This window comes from Centruroides sculpturatus, unplaced genomic scaffold, assembly GCF_000671375.1.
Source record: "Centruroides sculpturatus isolate CEXI.00-Female unplaced genomic scaffold, Cexi_2.0 scaffold899, whole genome shotgun sequence".
Taxonomy (NCBI): Eukaryota; Metazoa; Arthropoda; class Arachnida; order Scorpiones; family Buthidae; genus Centruroides; species Centruroides sculpturatus.
The window spans coordinates 320,523-346,881 of record NW_019385098.1 but is presented as its reverse complement, the minus strand read 5'-3'; the positions used below and the strand labels follow the sequence as shown (position 1 = coordinate 346,881).

The following is a 26,359-nucleotide window of genomic DNA, read 5'->3' as shown; positions in this document are numbered from 1 at the left end:
CATGCAGTAATTGAAGTTTTAAGAATTTATAAATAAATTGTAGCTATGAACTTTACTCTCTCTAATAAAGTGGTATAATTACATTATAGGAAATATATTAAATTAAATTGTAAAATTATATTAATTCATTTATATTATTGTTTATTATATGGAAATTTTGATAATTTTGTACTTTGTCATATCGAAAATCAGGCTGTTGACGCGTATGAACAACCATGTTTCTTTGTATTGAATGAAACATTTGGAATCAGTAAAAGGTAGAGTTTCTAATCTATGCTGATTTTTCATATAGCTTTATTTCATTTCTAACTTTAGATAGTCTATTCATTTATTGGTCTACAATGTAAATGATAAATTTGAATGTTATTCTTATTATTTTATTTTATTTTGCATAAATTCAATAGAGAAATGTGGAGTAAGACAAAGAGATGGGCGATCTATCAAAGAGGACTTTCTATGAGAAACCGTTCGGGAGATTGTTAGACAAAACCCTGTAGGACCGAAGAAATCATCCTTAAATTCCCCGTAGTGATATGCTGCCACCTTAACTACTTGACATTTTAGGAAATAAACCATTACAAAGTAGGCAGAAATTAAATGATATCGTACTTCACATAATCTTAAAAGAAACGCATACAAATGGTCTGATTAATTCGATTTTATTTTAAAATACACAAACTACATTTACCAGTCTCCGAAGTTGCTAAAGACGTACAAGAAATGTAAATTTTGCAATTGCAATTAAGGGGCTGAGTGGAAAACGGCAAATCACACAAAACTACAAAAATATGAGTTACTAACAAATATGGATTTATGCATCATTAATTAATCCATTTTCTAAATAACTTTTATGGTTCAGTTGCATGTCCTCCATGTTCTACATCCGTATTGACAAAGCGATGCATATTAAAATGTGGCGAATTAAAATACAAATCGTCCTTTATCTAAAAAGTTTTCTGGTGTAGTATATGCCATTTTTCCACTTAACCCCTCAATTACTATAATTATACGTGAAAAAAAGTTTTCCAAAATTCACAGTGTTCGTTCGGAATTGACTTTGTGAGTTTTATGTTTTTCGGTTGCAAGTTCATAGAAATCGGCTTTCGATTAGTGTACGGAAGCCATCTTTCCAAGTTATCAACATGTGGAGTCCTGAAACAAAAAATTTACAAATATTAACATTATAAATGTATTTTACAGCTATTCTTTATAAATTATGCAAATTCAAGGTAATTTAGTTGCCATCTTACCCAGTTTTAGCGAACGAAGTCCAAAGTTCGATGAGATTTCTACTGAATTCTTGTTCTTCGACGGTGTATTCGTTTGTTTTCAATAGAGGAACACCGAATACGAATTGAACTTCTTCGAAATGAGGTACCCCGGTCCATTTTGGGTATATATTTTTGCCGCTTCTGTGCTTAAAAGTGTAATGAAACACGTTGAATCTCTTTTCTGCAAGCTTCTCTGCCAGGAAATTTGTAGGACACTTGAACGTCGAATCGCCTATCGCCTGATGAGTTCGTTTAATAATCGTTGGAAAGTCACCGTCGCGAACATTTTCGAAATACTGTTTTATGATGGGTTCGAGTGTAGTTTGATCATATCCAGTACTTTTTTCAAAGTATTTTATAGCCTCGTGCTTCGTCATTCTCGGGTTCCTTTCTTGTATAAGTTTTTTGTTATATAGCGCAAGAAACAGCGATCCTTCGTCTGCTACATTACCTAACATGACATCTACATCGCTAAACTTGATGGAGTCGAAACTATCAATCGGATTGCTGGGTAAAAAACTTCTTCCATATTGCGGAAGCAAGTCTAGAAAGTGATACTTCTCAAACAAGATTTTTTTTTCAGCAAAACTTATATCTAACGCTTCTTTTTCTTTCATACACGCAACTATGTTTCTGTAAGGTTTAATTGTACCATCATAGTTTTTAGCACAATTAAGCGAGCCTGCTAGTTTTAAACTCATGCATAAGCTATCATCTACATCTGTAGTTAAATAAGGATGATAAATGCTTCCACTTTGCATTATTGCTCTTTTGAAGTGTCCGCGAGATAGAGGAGAAAGTAGATGATAACCTATCGACCACGCTCCCGCATCTTGTCCAAATAATGTGATATCCTTACTATTACCTCCGAATGCTCTTATGTTGTGTTTGATCCACTTGAGAGCGAGTAATTGATCCAACAGTGCATTGTTACTAATAGTCGAAAGTGGTTCCAAATAAAGAAATCCAAATGCACCGAGCCGATAGTTAAAAGATACCACTATGACGTTACCTAACGACGCCATCACCCCTCCGTCGTAGACATCCAGATTCGACGATCCCGTGTTGTATCCACCTCCGTGAATCCACACCATTGTCGATAACGGAGATTGTTGTTTGTTCTCGGCAGGAACCCAAATATTCAGGTAAAGGCAATCTTCGCTCATATTTTCTAAATCCGGAACCCACGGGAATTCCGGTATCAATGGGCATTGCATGCAGGAGGGCGTTTTTTCTGTGGCATTGTAAACGATTTTCCATAAGTTAAGCATAGAAACATGAAATCTGTATTGACCGATCGGAGGAATCGCATAGGGAATACTTAAAAAGGCATGAACTTTCCTGCCTAAAACATTAATTGTTTTACCCATGACTTCTCCAGTGTTAGTGTTGACGATGATCTGCCCATTGCATTCTCGTAACAGGAATACGCCGAAAATAAATGTAATTGCAAGCTTCATGTTTACTTTTGACATCTTAAAAGTTAATATCCTATGATATCTACCACGGACTTGAATTAATTTTTGTATAAATAAGCTATGAGATTATCTAAAGTCTAGTTTCTTAGCGATTTTATACGAGATGATAGAATTTATAATTAAACAAACCGTTAAAATTCAGACTCACCGTTCGCTGTTGTTTAAATATCTGACTGCAATTGTATTATATATACACACAATTTGTTTATTTTGTTCGGTGGTTATAGGAAAGTAAAATCAATTCCAAGTACAGTTGTATTTTATGAAATTCGAGTTGCTGAAACATGTAAAACAATTGTTTTGTGTGATAGGCAGTTCTTGAATGAGTTAAGTACGTAATCTGTAAATACAATATATTCACCAGTCACATTACTTTTGTTTATTCCAAGAAATACAGTAGTAGGACGAGATGAAAAGATGCGAGCATTCCTGTTTGAAAATTGCCGAATGCTCTCACGGAACGTACGGTATTAAAAGAAATAAGTACGATACTGTCTTTGAGTAAAGTCATGTAAGCTCTGAAAGCCGGTCGCTGATCACCACTCCCTTTATCCCTCGAAATGAGGATGTACGCGTGATCTGCCGTTTGTTTGCTTATATCTTAAGATCCTTTTTAATACGTAACTGTTTCATACACCAGGTATGCGTGTCCAAGAAGCTGCAAGAATACATCATACCACAGCTAAGCGTGTGGTTATTTTACTGGTTAACGGATTTTGTTATTTTATTGTTACTTTATCGATATTAATGGTTTTATAAATGTATGAGTCTTGTAATATTGTTAAAATTGCCTTATATTTAAATGAGGATTCTTAATATTATTATCCACTGATTTTCTAGAGTAGCTAACACCTCCCTAATGCAGAATATCCATGAAATTTTACCACAATGCTACCTCATAATATCCCTATTTCTAGTTTTGAATTTATGGGACCCTAACTGATGTCTAGTCTCCGATTGTATAAGTAACAACAGGAAGTAATGGAAGTGTCTTATGATACGCATTCATTGAACAAATCGACAGTACGTGATTTTCTCGTGTTGCTACTGACATGACACTAGGCACCCTCATTTAAACGGACCGGTGCTAAATTAACGGAAGTCCCGCTAATGTAAAGCAAAGGAGAGAAAACTGGAAACGTGGGAGAGTAAGCGAGTGTTTAGGTGCAAGCGTTAGTTATTAAGCACGTGTAGTAATCAATAAAGGAAAAATACGTAGAGTAAGGACATGCAGTAATTGAAGTTTTAAGAATTTATAAATAAATTGTAGCTATGAACTTTACTCTCTCTAATAAAGTGGTATAATTACATTATAGGAAATATATTAAATTAAATTGTAAAATTATATTAATTCATTTATATTATTGTTTATTATATGGAAATTTTGATAATTTTGTACTTTGTCATATCGAAAATCAGGCTGTTGACGCGTATGAACAACCATGTTTCTTTGTATTGAATGAAACATTTGGAATCAGTAAAAGGTAGAGTTTCTAATCTATGCTGATTTTTCATATAGCTTTATTTCATTTCTAACTTTAGATAGTCTATTCATTTATTGGTCTAGAATGTAAATGATAAATTTGAATGTTATTCTTGTTATTTTATTTTATTTTGCATAAATTCAATAGAGAAATGTGGAGTAAGACAAAGAGATGGGCGATCTATCAAAGAGGACTTTCTATGAGAAACCGTTCGGGAGATTGTTAGACAAAACCCTGTAGGACCGAAGAAATCATCCCTAAATTCCCCGTAGTGATATGCTGCCACCTTAACTACTTGACATTTTAGGAAATAAACCATTACAAAGTAGGCAGAAATTAAATGATATCGTACTTCACATAATCTTAAAAGAAACGCATACAAATGGTCTGATTAATTCGATTTTATTTTAAAATACACAAACTACATTTACCAGTCTCCGAAGTTGCTAAAGACGTACAAGAAATGTAAATTTTGCAATTGCAATTAAGGGGCTGAGTGGAAAACGGCAAATCACACAAAACTACAAAAATATGAGTTACTAACAAATATGGATTTATGCATCATTAATTAATCCATTTTCTAAATAACTTTTATGGTTCAGTTGCATGTCCTCCATGTTCTACATCCGTATTGACAAAGCGATGCATATTAAAATGTGGCGAATTAAAATACAAATCGTCCTTTATCTAAAAAGTTTTCTGGTGTAGTATATGCCATTTTTCCACTTAACCCCTCAATTACTATAATTATACGTGAAAAAAAGTTTTCCAAAATTCACAGTGTTCGTTCGGAATTGACTTTGTGAGTTTTATGTTTTTCGGTTGCAAGTTCATAGAAATCGGCTTTCGATTAGTGTACGGAAGCCATCTTTCCAAGTTATCAACATGTGGAGTCCTGAAACAGAAAATTTACAAATATTAACGTTATAAATGTATTTTGCAATTATACTTTATAAATTATGCAAATTCAAGGTAATTTAGTTGGCGCCTTACCCAGTTTTAGCGAACGAAGTCCAAAGTTCGATGAGATTTCTACTGAATTCTTGTTCTTCGACGGTGTATTCGTTTGTTTTCAATAGAGGAACACCTCCGTCGTAGACATCCAGATTCGACGATCCCGTGTTGTATCCACCTCCGTGAATCCACACCATTGTCGATAACGGAGATTGTTGTTTGTTCTCGGCAGGAACCCAAATATTCAGGTAAAGGCAATCTTCGCTCATATTTTCNGCATCTGCACAATTACATTTCGTTTATTTGAATCGTCAACATATACTGTATTACATTACATTTAATGTTTATTTAAATCATCAAAATATATTACATTACATTTCTACTTCAGATATACTAATAATGCATTCTAATAATACTAATATATCCTAAAAATAGCAGATTGTCATTGGCAACGGCAAAAGAGTGGAAACATCATTCGCACTTGTTCGAAGAAAGTCCATTGTTCGTGTCACTTAACTGCCGAACGGAAAGTCCGTTGTTCGCAGCAAGTCCGTTGCTCGAGTCACGTAACGGTCAAACAGAAAGTCCGTTATTCGCAGGGTCCGTTATTCGAGGCGTACGTTATACGAGGCACCACTGTACTAGAAACCACCGTATTTTATTTTACTTTGTATGAAGTGTATAGGAAAATATGTCAATCACTTAATGGAATTAGGCAACACGAGCGCTCTATCAAAGTAGGACATTCCTCAGAGGAGTTTTTACGGGAAACTGACCATATTTAGGTATTAGAAACACTACTTGATCACTCCGTTCGCGAAGCGCGAACCCGCGATCGGTGAAGGACGAGGCTCGACATAATCGGGAAGAATCACCCGTAAAAAACGACCAAATGGCATCCTACCGCTCTGGAGGACCCGTGATCAAATCCAAATGGGTCGAAAAATCCCCAAAACTATTCGGGGGTTGTCTGAACAGATATGTCAGCCTCCGTTCCTCACCATCCGTATTGTGGCAGGACCCGTAATGGATTTGCTAAAAGAGACCCTCTTAGTGCTCTCAGTGCGGAATGAGTCAATGTTTCAGAAAATGAACTATTAACAAGTATATAGAAATTTAAATGATATCGACATTCTTACAGGAAATGAATACAAAATAAAATGGTTTGATTAATTCGGATTTATTTTAAAATTCAGAAAATATATTTTCTACTAACACTTTCTGAAGTTGCTAAAGACGTACAAGAAATATGAATATTGTGATTACACTTGTTATAATTCTCTCTCAAAATCAGTCCTCCAAAATTCACAATATTCATTTGAATGTAACTTTGTAGCTTTTATGTTTTTCGGTTGCAATTCTATAGAATTCGGTTCTTGATTAGTGTACGGAAGCCATCTTTCCAACTTATTATCAACATGTGGAGTCCTGAAACAGAAAATGTATAAATATTAACGTTATAAACGTATTTTACAATTATATTTTATAAATTATGCAAATTCGTGGTAATTTAGTTGCCGCCTTACCCAGTTTTAGCGAAAGAAGTCCAAAGTTCGATGAGATTTCTACTGAATTCTTGTTCTTCGACGGTGTATTCGTTTGTTTTCAATAGAGGAACACCGAATACGAATTGAACTTCTTCGAAATGAGGTACCCCGGTCCATTTTGGGTATATATTTGTGCCGCTTCTGTGCTTAAAAGTGTAATGAAACACGTTGAATTTCTTTTCTGCAAGCTTCTCTGCCAGGAAATTTGTAGGACACTTGAACATCCAATCGCCTATCGCCTGATGAGTTCGTTTAATAATCGTTGGAAAGTCGTCGTCGGGAACATTTTCGAAATACTGTTTTATGATGGGTTCGAGTGAAGTTCGATTATATTCCATAACAGGTTCCAAGAATTCTGTGACATTATGCTTTGTAATTATCGGGTTATTGGAAAGTAAAAGTTTTTCGTTATAAAGCGCAAGAAATAGCGATCCTTCGTCTGCTACGTTGCCTAACATGACATCAACATCGTTAAACTTGATGAAGTCGAAACTATCAATGGGCTTCGTGGGTAGAAGAAACGTATCTCCAACCTGAGGAACAAACAAGATATGCCTGTACAACGCTTTTCGATATTCCCTTTCGGTAAAACTTATATCTAACGGTTCTTTTTCTTCCATGCATTTCATCACGTCTTTGTAATAATCAAATGTATTGTTATAGTTTTCAGACTTATTACATTTAAGATCATTTGCTAGAAGTAAACTTAGTGATAAACTCATTTGTGAATCTACAGTTAAACTAGGATGATAAATGCTTCCGCTTTGCATTATGACCCTTTTGAAAAATCTTTGAGGTAAAGACGAAATTAGATGATAGCCTATGGACCACGCTCCCGCATCTTGGCCAAATAGTGTGATTTCGTTACTGTTACCTCCGAATGCTTCTATGTTTTCGTAGATCCATTTAAGAGCGTAAAATTGATCGTTCAAAGCAACGTTTTTATGAGTCAAATGTGGATAAAAATAAAGAAATCCAAACGCACCGAGCCGATAGTTAAAAGATACCACTGTGACGTTACCTAACGACGCCATCACCCCTCCGTCGTAGACATCCAGATTCGACGATCCCGTGCTGTATCCTCCTCCGTGAATCCACACCATTGTCGATAACGGAGATTGTTCTTTGTTCTCGGCAGGAACCCAAATATTCAGATAAAGGCAATCTTCGTCCATATTTTCTAAATCCGGAACCCATTGGAAGTCCTGTGTAGATGGATGTTGCACGCAGGAGGGTGGTTTTTCTATGGCCTTATAAACGCTTTTCCATATGATAGGAAAAGGAGGGTGAAATCTCCATGTACGAAACGGAGGTGAAGCATAGGGAATACCCAGAAATGCATTAATATCCCTGCCTAAAACTTTAATTGTTTTACCCATATAGTTTCCAGCTTTAGTGTTGACGATAACCTGCCCATTGCATTCTGTTAACATGAATATGCCAAAAATAAATGCAATCGTAAGCTTCATGTTTATATTGTAATGTTAAAAATATAATTTTTCTCGATATTTACGAAGAACTTAAATCAACTTTCATATAAATAATCTATGAAAATTTCTAAATTCTAAACCCTTACGGATGAAGCCATAGAATTTATAATTATGTAAATTCGATACTATTCAGACTCACCGTCGTTTGCTCTTGCATAAATAATTAACTCGAATTTCATGATATATTTATATACAGGCAGTTAGTTTATTTTGTTTGTTATTGATAGGAAAATAAAATAAATTCTAAGTATAATTGCACTTCTGTGAAATTCGAGTTGTTGTTATATGTAAAAGTGAATTATTCCTGTTTGAATAAGCTGATTTAACTAATTTAAATAATATTTATCATAAATACATGCGAAGGCAGTAATTATTATGCAGATCAAAACAGAGAGACATCCCTCTATCTGGACGTGGACAAATAATGGATTTTTCGATATAGTAAACGTCAGTCACTGCTTATTTCTACTGTCTCTAACGTCTTGAAAAGAGACCCTCTTAGTGCTCTCAGTGCGGAATNCTTAAAAAGGCATGAACTTTCCTGCCTAAAACATTAATTGTTTTACCCATGACTTTTGCAGTTCCAGTGTTGACGATGATCTGCCCATTGCATTCTCGTAACAGGAATACGCCGAAAATAAATGTAATTGCAAGCTTCATGTTTACTTTTGACATCTTAAAAGTTAATATTCTATGATATCTACCACGGACTTGAATTAATTTTTGTATAAATAAGCTATGAGATCATCTAAAATCTAATTTCTTAGCGATTTTATACGAGATGATAGAATTTATAATTAAACAAAGCGTTATAATTCAGACTCACCGTTCTCTGTTGTTCAAATATCTAACTGCAATTGTATTATATATACACACAATTTGTTTATTTTGTTCGGTGGTTATAGGAAAGTAAAATCAATTCCTAGTACAGTTGTATTTTATGAAATTCGAGTTGCTGAAACATGTAAAACTATTGTTTTGTGTGATAAGCAGTTCTTGAATGAGTTAAGTACAGTCGACCCCCCTATAACACTGTTGATTTTTCAGTTTTATATGAATTCCATGTTGTACGAGTCACTTAGATTTTACAAATACGTGTGCTGGGCTGTGAACGGCTCACGTATTTGTCAAATCTAAGTGACTCGTACAACATGAAATTCATATAAAACGGAAAAATCAACAGTGTTATAGGGGGTCGACTGTAGTCTATTTAACATAAATTCATACAAAATGACGAATTCTTATGCAGTTCCAAACGGAGGAGAAACATTTCTTTATTTGGCTTGCCTGAATAAGCAATGATATTTTCTAAATTTTTTACATTATGGAGTTTTAAATGAAACAGTAGGATTTACACTTATATTCTGTTCTTCTATAAATTTCCAGCTCAAATTTCTTTATATTTGTACAATTTTTGTAAATTCACATTTTCCCTCTAAGTTTTCCCTATCTTGCCTAAATTTTAGGGAAAATCCCTAAGTTGGCATCATTAACCATGATGTAAATATCGTCAAATTTGTATTTGAATATTATTAAGTGCATAAGAAGTCAAAGACCTACGTAAATTAACACAAAAACTTTGCTGTGATTCAATTAGCGAATCAGAGATTGATAAATTTGAATTTTTAAAATAAGAAGAAGTGATTGGATGGACTACGAACTCTGATAACTCGATACATTAATAAAATATTTTTCATATTATTATATAGAAAATATGTTATATAATATTTACTAGAAAACGAATTGCATATTTTATATAATAAACGTATTTTGACTTCTGTCGAAAAGTGAGAAGAATCAATATATGCATTAAATTGTTTGTAAATGATTAGAGTTTTGATCTCGTGTTTTATACATAAATTATAAATCAAATTGAAGAATAACACTTCAGAATAATATAAAAAGCTTTCTCGAAAGGTTTTTATGATGGAAAACTGGCCCATATTTAGGTAATGAACAACTGGAAAAGGTGAATTCCACTGTTAGTGAGGCGCAAACCCACAACTGCTGTTCTATGAGAAGCATCAATTATGTTGCTGATACTTCGAACCAGCTCTTTTTACAATGTAAAAAATCGATATTCGAAAAATTCCCTGAAAGTCCCTCGTATTGAAAATGAACTTATTGTATGGTAACAATAATGATGTTAAAATTTTAATAATATTCTGTTTCATACATTTTATTAATGATCAAAGTCACGTATGGCAACAATATTTTTTGAATATTTGGTAAACGTTCCTTTCGATTGATCATCGTCGTTTGAAACCGAAGAGAAATCCCGATTGGTTAAATTCGTCGTGTTTGTACACGTTTCTTTTGTCATTAAACGAGATTTTTCGTTTTTACCTACCTCTTCCAATCACACTCAGAACCCCTCCTGTGATAACGTCGCTGTGTATAGAGTTATGTGTCATTTTTAAAATTTCCTCAGTATTATCTTCTTCTTCTTCTTCTTCTTCCTCCTCTCTTAAACGTGGATATTTTTCTTCCATTTCTTTTTTTAAATTAAAAGAATAGATATCTTCATTTTCCATCTCTTCTAACAACTGAATGATTCTTCTGCTCTTCTTGCTCCAAGTTATGCGCTCCTTCAATAAAAGATTAATGCATCTCATTGAATCTTCACACAATTCTTTTCTTCTTCTTTCTGATTCTAATTGAATGCTTTTTTCCAATTTTGTTATTTCTTCTATATTTTCTGCTCTCTTCTCGTTGATTACATTAATCAATTTATCGATTTCTTCAAATTTATTTTTCAATTCGAACTTTAGACGATGCCCGTCGTTCATTTGTTCTTCAAAACAATTGAAATTGTTAATAGCTATTTTGAAATCTTCATTTATTTCTCGAAAAATATCTTTAAAGGTGTTTGATTTTTGATTTATGAACTTTATATTCGATTGAACTTTCTTCAGTAGTTGATGAAATGCTCTTAATTTCGTTCTGATATCTTCGATGATCTGTTTCTGGTGTTCGATCTGTTGCTGTATTTCTTTAATTTCTTTGCATCTTTCCTCCACATCGTATTTAAATTTCGATGATAATGCTTCTAAATTCTCAAATTTTTTCGTTTTTGCAATGAATTTTTCTGTTGATTGGTTGTTTAGGTGTTTAACGTACTTTTTAAGTTTTTCGATGCTTGTTTCTACTGTATCATTATCGTTTTTTATTCTTTCAGTCTCTGAAAGTAAACACCTCTTCCTTTCTAAGTATTCTTTGCATTTTTCTTCACTTTTCTCTACCAAATTCTCAAGTTTATCTATCAGATTTTTGTGCACATCGATTAGAGTTTTCACTTGATTTTCAGTTTCTGATATATCGCTTCTAAGATAATAAATTTTATTTTTCTCGACAAATTCTTTCAACTCATTTTTTAGATCTTGGCTTTCTGTTTTCATTTCTGCAATGATATTTCTCAAATTCTTTTTCTCTACTAAAAGTTTCTTTGTGTAAATTAGAAGAGCATTAAACTCTTTGTCCATTTTCTTGACGTTGTCCCCTACTTTAATTATCGTTTTTCTTAAATTATCAGCTTTAAATAATTGAGTACTATTGATGATTTTATCAAATTTGCTATTTTCATTCTCTAAGTCTGACTGGGGTGCCATTATGCTGAACAGATTGCTTCGTATCATTTCTGATTCATCGAAATCTAAAGGCGAAAGATCTAAATTGCCTTTAGAATATGAGTAATCCGTTTTAAATTTATGATCATTTATTAGTTTAAATGGTCCGTGTTGTTGTTTTTCCCAATCAAATGTTACTTTTCTATATTTTTTCTTGAAGGGAAGAGAATTACACGAAGACTTCAAGGCTATTTCATCATTTTCTGTATTTAATGAATAGTTTCCATTGATCAAATCAAAGTTTTTAATGCGGTTAGATGCTCCAGTGCTTTGAATTAAAGAATGCCATGAAATTTTCAATGGATTTTCATCCTCTTCAACTGTTTGTGATAGTTTCGTAGTGGATTTTTCATTTTTCTTGTGGTTATTCTTTTCTTCACTAGCTGTGGTTGATCCTTTTCTTCTTAATACGCTATTTTCTTGTTGTAATTTGCCTAAAATTCCACTGATATCTGACACATTGCTCGGCTTCACTTCCAAAATGTGCATTGAAGTAGAACTTTGTAGAGACTCGTTGTTAGTATGATGAGGAAGCCGTAAGTAAGAATGATTCTCAGACTCTGATACGATGTTGTTGTATGCTATAGTATCGTCACTTTCTAGATCTTTGTCTATATTTTGAAGTTCACAATTAACGTTTTCGAGTTCTGATCCTTCTCGAGCACCCTTTCTGTGCTTAACCATCCCTTTCATCAAAAAAATAATCTCGGGATCACTTGTATACTCGTATGCACTTCTTCCCATTGAATCTTTGATATGAATTTTTGCATTTTGTTCCAATAGCAACGAGACCATATCCAAATTTTTATACTGGCAAGCAAGCATCAATGGAGTTCTGCCTTTGTTATCAATTGCATCAACATTAGCTCCCATCTTAATGATCTTCAAAGCTAATATTATTAGTTTTGTCTTTGCCAAAAGATGAAGAGCTGTCATGTTTTCTTTATCAGAAATACTTATATTCGGACGAGCTTCCAGTAAAGTGTTAGCAACGTGTTCATGACTCCATTGGATGGCCAACATCAATGCTGTTTTCCCATCTTCATCTTGAATATTAATGTCAACACCACTCTTTAACATTTTTAGAACCATCTGACGATCTCCTTTAATGGTTTCAATGTGTAAAGAAGTGCGCCCTTTATCATTCTGTGCATTTGGATTTATTATTATACTATCATTTTCGTAATCTTTGCCACTTCTCTTCATAAAAAATTCGAAATTGCCCATTGTGAGAAGGGCAAAATGATGATTTTGGCACAGAACTAGTCGAAGGTTCTAATGTTAAAGAAGGACATATCGTTACAATAGAAAATCCATTGTTTCAATCATCATTATTGAAATTTTAATAAAATAATTTCTCCTAATATTTATAAAGGGTGTCCTAAAAGTTAGTTTAAACACTCTAAATTGCTATCTTATTTATGTAGTTTACTTGAAAATATAAATTATATAAAAGAAAAACAAAAACAATCTTATTTTTAAATGATTTTATTAATATTAAATGAATAAATTTTCATAAAAAATATATTTTATTATATTTTTATTTATATCTTCGATTCTAAAAATGATAATGATGAATGCATAAATATTTAAATACATTAAATGAATTCTTGTTTTACCCGAATAACATGTCTAATTTCCCGAAAATGGAGTTTATAATAGGAACTGATACAGATAAAATAACACTAGAAAAAAGATTATTCCCTTCAGAAGCTGAGGATCTTTCCGAAATTCCTCCTTCTGTTGCTAATTTGATTACTCTTCCATTCAATTTCTGCGTAGGACGGAAGTTATCTCCCATCTTGACGTTTCCTAGCTTCAATTTCTTCTTCAATTTTCTAAATTGCTCTAACTATTAATATAATAAACAATCATTTGTAATATTTCATCTCTTAATTTTCGCAGATTTAGCTGTTGATATACCTGTGATTTGCTAATTTTCTGTTTCTTCATCAAAAGGGTCCACGTAACAGATTCGTAACAAGGTGGAGTAGTTAGAGATCCCTTATACCGAAAATATGGAAAAGTCTCCTCTGGGATGAAGTTTGCGATGTTAAATCTGTGTAAGAGGAAAAGTTGCGAATCTTCTTCTTTGATCTGTTGCAAGGCTTCGAAGAATGTTTCGAATTTCTCGTTATCCACTTTGGACAGCTTAAAAATGCATTGTATTATTTCGTAAGTAGTGTGATACGTAGTTTTACAGTGATAAATTACTAAACTTACTTCGAAAAGAACAGCAAGTACAGCCAGACCATCGGGTTTCTTTGCTGCTTCTCCAGGCTTGTATCGTTCGTTGTAATGTACAAGATGCATCTATACAAATAATGCATGTACTTACAGTGATTTACATATTATTTCACACGAAAATAGCACTTACTTCTAGTGGAAACCTCTTCCCGTCAATAGTGTGTTCCGAGCCACGTTCATTCTCTAAACCCCAATGGAAATGCAATTGCATCAATCGATACCTCTCCAACGTGCTCTCCCTACCTATCCACTGTTTTGCGTTATAAAAGGTCAACTGAGCTACAGAGAAATCCTTTGTATCATTAAACACTAAGCAAGTAAAGTGTATAATACAATATACAATACTTTTACTCACCCGTATGGCCGGTATTTTTAAGAATGGCTTTACGTATCGGTTCTGTATAACCGCCAAACACTAATCTACCTAACTTTGTATCGTTAACAACCTTATTCATCCTTATATCTACAGGCGATTGCCTGTGTAATGAACAGTAGGGATAATCGTACTTCCAATCGGATGGACATGTAGGTAGGAGGGAATAAAAATTAAATTCTTACAATACAAAAAATATAAAAGTAAATTATTTCAACTTACCATTTTCTCCTTTATATCCCCAGTGACTATTTATCTCATTTTTTAAAGTAACCACTGCAAAAATAATAATAATAATTCTATTATACAATTGTCTTGTGTTACAACGAGTGACTTAATAGAGAGGTTATTCATTTTCTAAACAATTTCTCGTATATTACGCTAATATTTTTTAGATAATTCGATAAGAAACGAGATCAATTTATCGTTCCTTTAAGAGAAATCTAATGGATAAAAAAACTGGAAAATGAATAAATTATTCTATTGTTATCCCGTCTCCGGTCAAAAATGTGTCAGTGTTTTTATTCAATTTACTCCAAATCTTATAACAAAAGAGACTAAATTCAGTAACCCGTTCACACGGAAGTAGTTATTGTATTAAGTAATAATATTAACTTACCTGTTGGAACGAAACTAAATGCAAAAAGTATACCCAAAATAGCCATACTTTCTCGTTTCTGTTTCATATTCTTGCGTTTAAAATTGTTAAATAAATCTAAAAAGATTATAAATTTTAACTCGTTTATATTAAAATTTACTTAGTAAATTAATAATGAAATACTTTTTACACGTAATTAAGTTTAAAAAGTGGTTATAAGGGAGAGTCGCGTCGCACCGCGTCGCATTGCGCCACATTTATCAATAACAACAAACTAATAAGTCTTTCTTTTACATTTTATTTAAATATCTCGGGAAATTGTTGAAATATTTCTATTTCTTATATATTTGAGGTGTTTTTTAGTGTTGTTATATCGTTATCCATGCTTTTAGGCGCGCGCGATGCGATCGCACCGCGTCGCATTGCGCTACATTTATCAATAATAACAAACTAATAAGTCTTTCTTTTACATTTTATTTAAATATTTCGGGAAATTGTTGAAATATTTCTATTTCTTATATATTTNTTATATTCTTTACGCGAAGCTATTTTCTTTTTAACGCATCTCTCAGCATCAATTAAGAGCTTTCGAGGAGAAAAAAGAACTGTATAAATTCACACGCTTCACACGCTTCATCGCTTGTCAAAAATCGCTTGGTTGTAGCGAAATAACCCAAAAATATAGGCAATTTCGAGTGTAGAGTGATTAAAATATTTAATATAAATAAAGAAAATGGATACTTACGTGATTCAAAACAATTATTCTTCTCGAATAATGTATAAAATCTCCAAAAATCTCCTCCGTATGAGGCGCGATGTAAAAGGGTAAGAGAACGGTTTCACACGAGCACATTAGTCAGAATCGATTAAGGTTTACACTCCCGACTCCCTTGACTTATTTAAAATTGCATAAATCAAAATTAACCCCATAAAATTACTACATATTTAAAAGTCGTTCAGTCAAGGGTGCTCGGTATAGAGATTAGTTTCGTGAAGGGCCCTCACCCAACCAGACTTTACTTTCAAGTTATGTTATGGTAGCATCTACTTTCTACTTTCTCCACCCCTTTAATCACGTATTATTGGTAGATATAAACAATAAAAAAATAAAGATAGGGTAAAAAAAAAAATACAATACATATATACTTTCAAGAATAAACTATATTTTCCTGTATAGAAACTAGGTTAATATATATATTTTTCAATTTTTGCAGGAAGTTTTTGAATTAATTTACTTCGAAAATGACTTTGTTTTCGTTTCTATATTAGAAATTTATATCCCTTACGAAAATTTAAATATATTTTTAGTTAAATTATCCAATTAACTCAAATTATCATTCGAAATTGAGCCGATATGTCACATGATTTGTGTTATTCGATCCTATATTTATACGAGACATTGTATTTGATTGGTCGTAATTTCTGTACTTCGCTTAAGGCACCCTTAAAAAAAGGGTTTTACACTCTTTAAAACTCTTTTTAAACGCGTGAAAATAATAGTTAAACTTACTTCACTCTTGGCCTAATGCCGACCCTGTCCTAAATTTTATAATTAATATTAAATAATTTTAATAGAAATTAGTACGAAATGTAATANTTTAAATGCTGTTATCTAGCAAAATCTGCCATGCTACAGATAGGGCCATTTCCTCCTTATAATTAATACATGTACCATTTTTTTCCGCCTTAAATATCTCCATGGCTTCTAGCCATTTTAGTTGTTGTGGGTTGGAGTTGGTTATAATGATTTTTGCCACATGCAGGTATATTGCTCCAATATGCTTGACATTTTAAGAGAACTTAATTACATCAGGAAGGTGGCACTACAATATGGGTACCTTAGAAAGTTAGCAAACAATTTAATTAATGCCTTTGAAACACATAAAATAGAGAGAACATATCATATGATAAAACAGAGGATAACTTTAAGGTATTAAGGTATTTCCTTGCCTTGCATAGGATACATAAGGCAATTGTGAACCACAACAATCTGAACCTCACTTTTAAGTGCAGTCCAACTGTTTTCAAACTTGTAATGACAAAAATCCATAGGATCCTTCCAGTTCCTTTGGCATTTATTCTGGACGCATACAGGACCACTGATTCAACACAAAAATGAAATACATTAGCACAACCAAGTGGAACCTCCTTAGTAGAATTAAGGAGCACAAATGGCTGGTGAATAAAGGTCTAACTGCCACAGCCCTGTTGGCATTTGCTAATGATCTTAGCACGGAAGCCATTTGGGACAGTGCTGAGATCATTAGACCTAATGAACGATGTTAATTGCCTAAGTCAGTTGGAAATCATGGAAATTTACAAAGCAAATAGTTAACACATCTAGGGTTTCTATCGGGATGAAGACTCATTGTCCACTACACGAGAAATCATTACACAAAATGCAGCCTTGTTTAACTTTATGTAATTTTACTTTTAGAATATTTTTGTTTGCAATGTTAACATCCAATTTTTGTTTGTTTTCCCCCCATTTTTTTACACTTGCATATTTGAATACTGTGTTCTTTTTCTCAAAAAAATTTTTTTTTTATTTAACTTTAAATTTTGTATTCTATTTCATTTTTTATGATCTGCCACTAATGATGATCGACTAAGCTGAATCAAAATCACTTTTGAGTTCATTAAATTTATTTGCTGGAATGATAAGATAGTGGTTTTTTGTAATTATTTCATGAAAAAATATATATAAAACGCATTTATCTAAAGAAAAACACATCAAATTGAGAAAGTAGCACATCTCTCATTTTTTGGAATATTTTATTAATTGTATTTATTTCACATCATATAATTTATGTTTTATAAAAATATTTAGTCCATTTATATTTTCATTACATCATCATCTTTTTTTTCTATCAAATGTAAATATCATAGTATTGTTTTATTATATCGTAAAATAATGATATATAAACTAATACATACGTATCTGAGCCAGGCCTTTTCATACTGGAACTTCCAGAGGAGTTCCGACTCGCAGATGGATTTGTCCCATCTAAAAAAAATTGATATTTTTAGTGTGTATGAAATTTAAATTTTTTAACACTAGTTCATTTCAAACCTAGAATTATTAAAAATTTATGATAACTAATGAATAGCTAAAATAATTGCTATATTTTTCAATTGTCAACAGATTAGAAATTGTACAGTTTTATCAGCAGCTAAATCAATAATATAAATGTTATTGAAACTATAAAATATAAAAATAATAATATTACTATTAATTAATAAGGAGCAACAATGCATTCGTATTTAACATACATGAGTAAGTTATATTTGTAAAATTGTAAACAAACATGAAGATATTCAATTCAATTAATATTACAGAAATTTATCAGTGAAGGAATCAAATTTAATTCAATTATTTTCAATATTTTCAGACCTATGTAATATCTTATTTTCTTAAATATGTAGAAAAAATAAAATCCAATTAATTTATAAAAAATTTATAGTAACTTATTTACAAAATTATGATTTTTTTAAAATAGAAAACCTATAGTTTTATTATATAAACACAATTTATACACTTATATTATTATTTCTGATTCTCCTGCAACAGCATGCCAAAAGATAAAATGAGATTTTTGAGTTTTGATTTCAAAATAATGTGGCCAGTGCAGTTGAAAACATATTTTGGGCACTGTTTTATTGAAAGTGCACAATGTGCTAAAAACCCAGAATGTAATAGGTGATGAGCTACTTTATCCCATTAAGAAACATTGCAGACTGTTTTAATACTTGTTACCTACTAAAATTTATGAAATAGAATGACTTATGATAAGAAATGCAAATTGATTACATCGAACACCAAACTGGACATCATTAAACAATTTGATAATGGTAAAAACAAGGCCAATAAAAAAGGGCTCTGGGCGTTAATGAATTAACTGTGCGTGTTTTTATATCAAAATCAAAGAAATACAAACAAACATATCTAAGTTAGATAGTTATATTAATATAATTTGCAAGGTGAGGTAACATCAACTTCTTTTAATATGCAATGCATTAAAAACAATTTTATCTGATGATGGAAAATCTGTTAGTGCAGTGTGGCTTAAATATTGTAATCAGAAACATACTCTGATACAAACAATTTAATAATTAAAGCATGCAGCTATTTTCATCCCATAAAGCAAAATTCAATGTAAATACAATATTTTCAGTTAGCAAAGGATGCTCCAGAAATTTTAGACCCATACAGGCATGCACAAATGTAAAATTGTTGGCAGAAACCACAAATGCAGACAAGAATCAACAGTCAAATTTCCTGCACTTGTAATTTTTGTTTGATAATTGTTTAATTTTTAATGCTGATGAAACCAGTCTTTACTAGGGGAAAAAATACCTTTTAGAACTTTTCTAGAAAAAAATGAGAGTTCACAAATGGGTTTCAAAGCTTCAAAAAACAGACTGACTCTTTTATTGGGAGAAAACTTGAAAGGTGATTTAAAACTAAAACCCTAGTTGATTTTCCATTTGCAAAATTTATGGGCTATAAAAAAAATTACAAATCATTACTTCCTATAATTTAGAAACCAAATGAAAAGGTATGGGTCACAGCAGCATTATTCAAAAACTATTATCCAGCATAAAATACCCCTCAAACCTTTTAACCAGTGCGCTTTTATTTTTAGAATCGTGAACATTTACGTTGTCCCTCCTGGGCTCTTCTTCAGGCTTTATCGAATAGGCTGTTACTGTTCAAATAAACATTCAATCTGAATTTCTTCTGAACACTATCATGTGAAATCATTCCATAGTTGTATTGCACATGCTCCATAATCATCTCTTTAAATGCTGTTATCTAGCAAAATCTGCCATGCTACAGATAGGGCCATTTCCTCCTTATAATTAATACATGTACCATTTATTCCTCCCTTAAATATCTCCATGGCTTCTAGCCATTTTAGTTGTTGTGGGTTGGAGTTGGTTATAATGATTTTTGCCACATGCAGGTCCACTGTTATGTTCCTACTGTGCTGTATGTCTGACTTGTGTTTTTTTAATTTCACTTTTAACAAACGTTTCATGGAACCAATATATGTCAGTTGTCTATTGCACCTGTTGTCTTCTAGCTGTACTGTGTATACTCCTGTAAGTCTTTCAGGGTTTTGTAGGTCTTTGCCATTAGTTAGCATCCGGAAGACAGTTTGACATCTTCTGTATGCAATATTTATGCCTCGTCATTTGGCTACCATGGTGTAGATTGATTTCAGTGTTGGATTATATGTGATAGGAATCCTCTCTTTTTCTTCCTCACATATAATCAATGGTGGCCCTGTCTGATCAATGGCTTTTTGGGAAACCTCATGTCTTTTAGACAAATTTTCGACTAGTATTGTTGTCCATGGGCTACAGCAGTATTTTCTATATGATGGAGCTCCATTGCTAGAGCTTGTGACGTTGAAGAGTGCATGTGTGTTCTTCTCACTAATGCTCGGAAAGTGGCGATTTTGTATGGGATACGATCGCACGAATTTCTTGGAAAATATGTGGGGAAGAAACTAGGTTTCCAATATACAGTAGGTTTCCAATGTATGTTAGCTCCTTCAAAGTTGATATCAATGTCCAAGAAATGCACCCTCAAAGAGTCACATTGCTCTACTTCTAATGATAGCCCATAAGGATTATTGTTCATGGCTTCTAGGAAGAGTTTTATGTCCGGTTCCACCTTCCAAAATATAATGATGTCATCAATATAATATTTATACAACAAGATACTGTGCAAGAAGCATGGTAGAACGTTGTTTTCTAATTTCCTGATTACCATTTCGCACAAATCACCCGATACCAGACTGCCCATTGGGACTCCTTTGCCTTGCATGTATGTGATCCCATTAAAGAGCCCAGGAGGGGCGACGAAAATGTTCGCAATTCTAAAAATAGAAGCACTTTGGTTAAAAGGTTTGAGGAGTATTTTATTTATATTTACCGGTGTGTAGAGAAGATTGTATTATCCAGCAGTGAAAAATTACTGTAAGCAGAATTATCTGGAATTTAAAATCTTAGTTATCCACAATGCACTCAGCCATCCTACATCATTTAATAAACTATGCAAAATTGTAAATGTTGCTTTCTTACTTGCAAACTGTCTTTCTCCAGATGATGGATCAGGATGTAATTTTGACATTCAAGGTATATTATTATATTATCTATAGAGAACTTTTGAGCAAGTAATTCAAGCTACAGCAGGTGAAAATTCATTTCATTGCATTTATTTTGGAAAATATAAATATTAAATAAGCTGTGGAAAATATTTGAGTCTTGGCAAGAAGTTAAGAACAGCAAAACAAGGGTTGATGGAAAAACCTCTCTCTAAGCAAAATGAGTCCAGTGACTTTAAGGGTCAAATTGATGTTATTATTAAAGAAATAAGCATGATTGGACAGGATTTTGGTTAGAAGTTGATTCAGGGAATGCTTTAATTTTTACTCACAGCCACTCACTAAAATAGAACTCATGAAGCTGGATCAATAGCAGGCCTATTTTGAGGAAGAAACAGCTGCAACTAAAGAAGAACAAAATGTCACCAAAGAAATCTCTTTTAAGGAACTTAGAAAAATACTAAGAAACTTCAAAACATGTTATGGACATGGATCTGAATCTCAAATGAAGCATGTTAATTTGTCAAATATTTGAAAATGGAATCAATTTTTACAGAAAATGCTACAAAGAAAAAAAGACAGTAACTGTGTAGGTGATGCTTGATAAATATTTTGCTTACTTTTTAAAATTTTTTATTTCATGTTTTTCTTTTCATGGGTTATTTTTATAAATCTTTATAATAAATTTTTGATGTTATTTTCCATGATTTGTTTTGTTTTTGTTTGAAACTACAGTATTTTGTCAAGTGTTTAACTAGTTTCTCAATAAACTTTTTTAAAATTCAATAAATGGCTTAAGACAAGAGCCAAGTTTTCAGCAGCAATTTCAGAAGCATGAGGTATGTGATTAGAAATTTTCTGTAGAGTATATGCCAATGCAAGTTATATGTTGTTGCAGATAATTTGCAAGAAATTATGGCAAATATAAAATATCAGACATATTGGGGTATGTAGTAGTTAACATAACACAATACATAACATTGTATAAATACTAATTTAACAGATACAAATCTAAAAACTCACCTTGTAACCACCTAACTTGGGTTGCTGGACCATAGCCTTTTTCATTTCTTGCAGCTATCCGGAAAATGATTGCAGGTTTGGTTGTTGTGTCAATATGGGCTGATGCTAAGTTGTTATTACTAACTGTGCATGATGGATTAGGACCACAATAAACACGAACAAATGCCAACTGAGAAGGATTTGACATGACAGTTGTTTTTGTGCCATCTCCCTGATTAGCTGTGGTGGCAGATCGTACAGCTAAATATACAGAATATTCCATTATTTCTCCTGATGTTGTTTGAGGTGCTTCCCAAGATAAATGGGCACCATCATTTCCCTAAAATTAAATTTTAATGATTTCATTAAAAAAAATAATAAAATTTGAGATACTATATGTAAATATTTTTTCATTAAAGTGTTTTACATAAAATGTAACTTTATCTGTTTTAAAACTGATTCCTAAATTTAAAATATTCCAAATTATGAAAACTTTAATATTGTTTTAGCATATTCTGATTTCATCATATACAATTGATTATATATAAAAACAATAATGTCTTTGTTTTATAAATCCTAATTTAAATAATTTTATATTTTTTTATTTAAAAACTTCAGTGGGTATTTTTAATAATAAAAGGAAATATTACAAGGAGCATTTATTGTGAAATAAAAAATTCCATAAAAAAACAAAAACAAAACAAAAAAAAATTTAATTTTTCTTCTGAGAACCCAAGGACCCTCATTAACATATTCACAAACCTTTGGGTGTATAAATCATAGGTTGAGAAACACTGTATTACTTGAATTATATCAAATGCCTGGGTACAAAAATTTCTATTGTTCAGCACTAGTTAAAATATAAAAAAAAAGAACTGGAGTATGTAGAGGTATACTGTCAAAATTCTAAAATTATGCATAAACAACAAATCAACATTAAATTCTCTTCAACTTGGTAAAAACTTTATCTAAACACCTAATATGCTTAAAGAAGCAGTGGTAATGATACCATGATGCATACACAAGTATATATTGTAAATGATATAAGTATTTTAAAGGAAGGAGGCCATGAATCAACAGAGAATGATCTTCATCCAGCTTATCAGCTTCAGCAAGAAATAAAATGATTTTCTGAGACTGTAGACAATCAACAGATAATCTAGCATTTTGGTAATTTTACAAAACTGTATATATCATTCTTCATAATTATTTGAAAATGCATCTTGTCTGTTCTCACACTGCTCAAGGAAACTAATGGCTAAGCAACATGCATTCATCAGCACATAAGTGATTGACATAGTTGATACAGATGTGGATCCTACACAAGGTGATTATTGGAAATGAAACCTGGTATCTTTCTATATTATTCACAGAACAAATGCACTTCATTTACAGGGAAACCAAGTATCTTCACCAAGACAGAAAAAATTTCATCTTTGACAGATCCAATGAGAAGTTAATGCTTGTGGCTTTTTTTGGACATGAAAAACATTGTGCATTATGAGTTTGTTCCTGACAGTAGACCTAGTAACAAGGAACCCTATGTTCCTTGTTACTAGGTCTACTGTTACTATTTCTTGATCACCTCTCTAATGAATTAAGATAAAAATGGCTTCATGGCTGGCAAGCAAAAATGGGTTCACTACCACAATAACCAGTATCAGATCCAGTATGAGGTCCTAAACACAATTCTGTTATAAGGCCCTTTATGTAACAAATTTTTTTTTTAAATATTAAAATAAGGAAGTAGATAAGCACTTACCATCATGTTTCGCCATCTTTAATTACGTTGAAACTTTTAAAAAATCGAATTTTTTAACGTTGCACAACATTTATCCGTTTTTTTTATAATTAAAACAACGTTAAAAAATGTATTTCAGACATTTTTAAGCATATAAATATATGAATTTGATGGTTAAACAATGGAAAAAACACTAATCAGTTCTTGCATCTCTAGAATAAAATTTCTAAGAGGAAAGCTTATTTTGCAGATGCGAATAAACTTTCTTTTACTGTTATTACTTTATTTATTTATTTAAATAAAATTGTGTTTATGCTCCAGTGAACATTGAATTCCTTCAGGCGTTTGAAGGATATGGAAGAACGTTAAACTTCGAGTCTGGTGACAGTTGCAATCGGTGTAGAAGAAATACAAAATGGAGGCGACGAGAGAAATGAACTGTACTTGTACTTTACAGAACGTCGATTTACAACAATTCATCAGCAATTGTATTAATTTTAAAGCCTTACCGCGAACAGCCGAGTTATTAAAATGACGTAACCACCTTCTACTGTGACGTGTTTCATTCTCTAACATACTTATCGCGCGACCTTGTTTATTCCCTTAGGCTATGTGTACACTGTGGACAAATTGTTGAGGCACTTTTTTATCTTTACGACGTATTCATTAAGTTCAAATGCAAGTATGTACAGTATACAACAAACTGTTAAGACAGTGCCGGAATGCTACACACAACACGGCTGTGCGTATAATGGTGTACTTTTCATAACCCCCTCTTCCCGTTAAATTGTAATTAATGGACGGACCTTAAGATTCGCCTAGTGTGATCAGAGAAGACTATACTATGTCACTGCTAAATAGGGTTGTACGAGAGGACCTTCAAGTCGGACTGGTCATTTTCAGTGTTGCCAACTATAAAGCATACTCTTATGCATATATTTTATACATTAACTTGTATATATCGATCTATTAGAGTCTATTGTAGGGGCATTGCTTAAAAATGGTTGGCAACACGACGAGCACTTCGTGCAATTCAGAAAACGCACTATGTGGTACCCATCTATACAACGGCCACGATGCAAAATTCTTCGAACATATACTGGTTTTTTTGGCATCAATTCTATCCTGTGTGTACATACACAATATGTTTTTCTTTAGGCAAAGATGCCCAATATCTCTAGAGATATTGGGCATTGGCTATTTAGGCACAGATGCCCAATATCTCTGCCTAAATGGCATCTTATACGGCTTTTTATACATACTATAACACTTATTTTTTTTATATAGCCTATATTTTTGTGGATACGATGGAAAATATGCGTGAAACAAGAGTACACGCGGAAAGTATAATTAAATACTATTGTGAGCACAAGTTATCGCAGCATGGTTCGTACAATCAGCGGTTTCATCGCGTCGCGTCGCGTTTCGTCGTATGTGACTAATAATAATACTACAAATAAGAAATTAAATACTTAAAAAATACAAAATATACTAAAAAAACTGACTTTTCTGTAATAAAAATACAAAAACTAAGTTGTTTAACACACTTTACCAAATGCAACGCGACGCGACGCGAGCGAGCACGCGGTAATCGCTCCCAACTTTAAAAAAATAGCAAAAAATATCGAACTTTAGCACATTTAACCGAATAATGTGTTTAATTTTTACAACTTTTGCAACAAATAATTTATATTTTTAACCTTTTTAAAATAGTTTTCGCCAAGCAATTTTGGATCTTTCATGCATCATCGAAAGTAATTTGTATCCATTACGTCCATCTGGAAGCCATAAGAAATTCCATCTCAACTTCCAGATTTTTTAAATAAGTAAAAAAAAAAAACAATGAACATATTAAAGAAAAAACATTTATAAATCCATCAAGTAGCAGAAAATTCCCATTTTTGTGACAGAAAAACCTTAAAAATCTAAAGAAAAATAGAATTAGAGAAGTGAGAATTGGCTTCGTATTTATCTTTAATTTTCTTTTTTAAAACCATTTTTCCACTTAAATACTAATCAAATTTATCCATTAATTCCCATTTTCCATTTAGAAATTCTTGGAACTTGTAATCGACGTTGTAATTGGCTGTCGTTTGCACTTCCACTTGATTAGATCCAATGAGTTATTGTTTTCCAATTCCACGTAAAACTGTTGCAATTTTATGGAGTTTTTTCGAGTTTTTTACTAGTTCTAAGAGAGAAACTTGCATTTATTTTGTGTAATTAGCTCCAATTTTTTTTGTACAAACTAATTAGATTATTCGATTTAAATAGTAAAAGTGATTCGCTTGTTATTGCGCCGCGAAATCGCGTCCCGTCGCGAACACTATTACACAACACCTTCGAATACTACGAAATCGCGACGCGACGGCGTAACGTCGCGTCGCGATTTCGTAGTGTTCGAAGGTGTTGTGTAATAAATATGGGCATAT

The 26,359-nt window shown here is 32.4% G+C and overlaps 5 protein-coding genes across 6 annotated transcripts; all 5 read right to left on the bottom strand.

Annotated features, from left to right (window-relative positions):
* Window positions 1-592: 592 nt before the first annotated feature.
* On the bottom strand, window positions 593-2,902 carry LOC111634659 (acetylcholinesterase-like). Its single transcript, XM_023379491.1, has 2 exons — window positions 1,251-2,902; window positions 593-1,152 (listed from the first exon to the last, which is right to left on the bottom strand). Exons 1-2 carry the CDS (start codon window positions 2,744-2,746, stop codon window positions 1,005-1,007), a joined length of 1,644 nt encoding a protein of 547 aa, XP_023235259.1. The 5' UTR covers window positions 2,747-2,902; the 3' UTR covers window positions 593-1,004.
* Window positions 2,903-4,372: 1,470 nt separating this feature from the next.
* On the bottom strand, window positions 4,373-8,202 carry LOC111634660 (acetylcholinesterase-like). 2 transcript variants are annotated; one of them, XM_023379493.1, is made up of 3 exons: window positions 6,808-8,202; window positions 5,227-5,320; window positions 4,373-5,128 (listed from the first exon to the last, which is right to left on the bottom strand). In XM_023379493.1, exons 1-3 carry the CDS (start codon window positions 8,165-8,167, stop codon window positions 4,981-4,983), a joined length of 1,602 nt encoding a protein of 533 aa, XP_023235261.1. In that variant the 5' UTR covers window positions 8,168-8,202; the 3' UTR covers window positions 4,373-4,980. The 2 variants fall into 2 exon arrangements, with proteins under 2 accessions (XP_023235261.1, XP_023235260.1); XM_023379492.1 differs by lacking the exons at window positions 4,373-5,128; window positions 5,227-5,320 and adding an exon at window positions 6,377-6,615 and having other exon boundaries at window positions 6,714-8,202.
* A 1,840-nt stretch (window positions 8,203-10,042) lies between these two features.
* Window positions 10,043-13,148, bottom strand: LOC111634658 (uveal autoantigen with coiled-coil domains and ankyrin repeats-like). The gene has a single exon (XM_023379490.1). The coding sequence runs from the start codon at window positions 13,075-13,077 to the stop codon at window positions 10,567-10,569; it is 2,511 nt and encodes an 836-aa protein (XP_023235258.1). The 5' UTR covers window positions 13,078-13,148; the 3' UTR covers window positions 10,043-10,566.
* Window positions 13,149-13,465: 317 nt separating this feature from the next.
* On the bottom strand, window positions 13,466-16,768 carry LOC111634641 (carbonic anhydrase 1-like). Its single transcript, XM_023379474.1, has 7 exons — window positions 16,741-16,768; window positions 15,090-15,185; window positions 14,453-14,650; window positions 14,228-14,376; window positions 14,074-14,163; window positions 13,774-14,001; window positions 13,466-13,702 (listed from the first exon to the last, which is right to left on the bottom strand). Exons 1-7 carry the CDS (start codon window positions 16,766-16,768, stop codon window positions 13,466-13,468), a joined length of 1,026 nt encoding a protein of 341 aa, XP_023235242.1.
* Window positions 16,769-17,947: 1,179 nt separating this feature from the next.
* On the bottom strand, window positions 17,948-23,954 carry LOC111634640 (host cell factor 2-like; the record flags this gene model as incomplete). Its single annotated transcript, XM_023379473.1, has 3 exons — window positions 23,949-23,954; window positions 22,208-22,526; window positions 17,948-18,075 (listed from the first exon to the last, which is right to left on the bottom strand). Coding segments are annotated over exons 1-3 (453 nt in total), but the record flags the coding sequence as incomplete, so codon positions are not given.
* Between the last annotated feature and the right edge of the window lie 2,405 nt (window positions 23,955-26,359).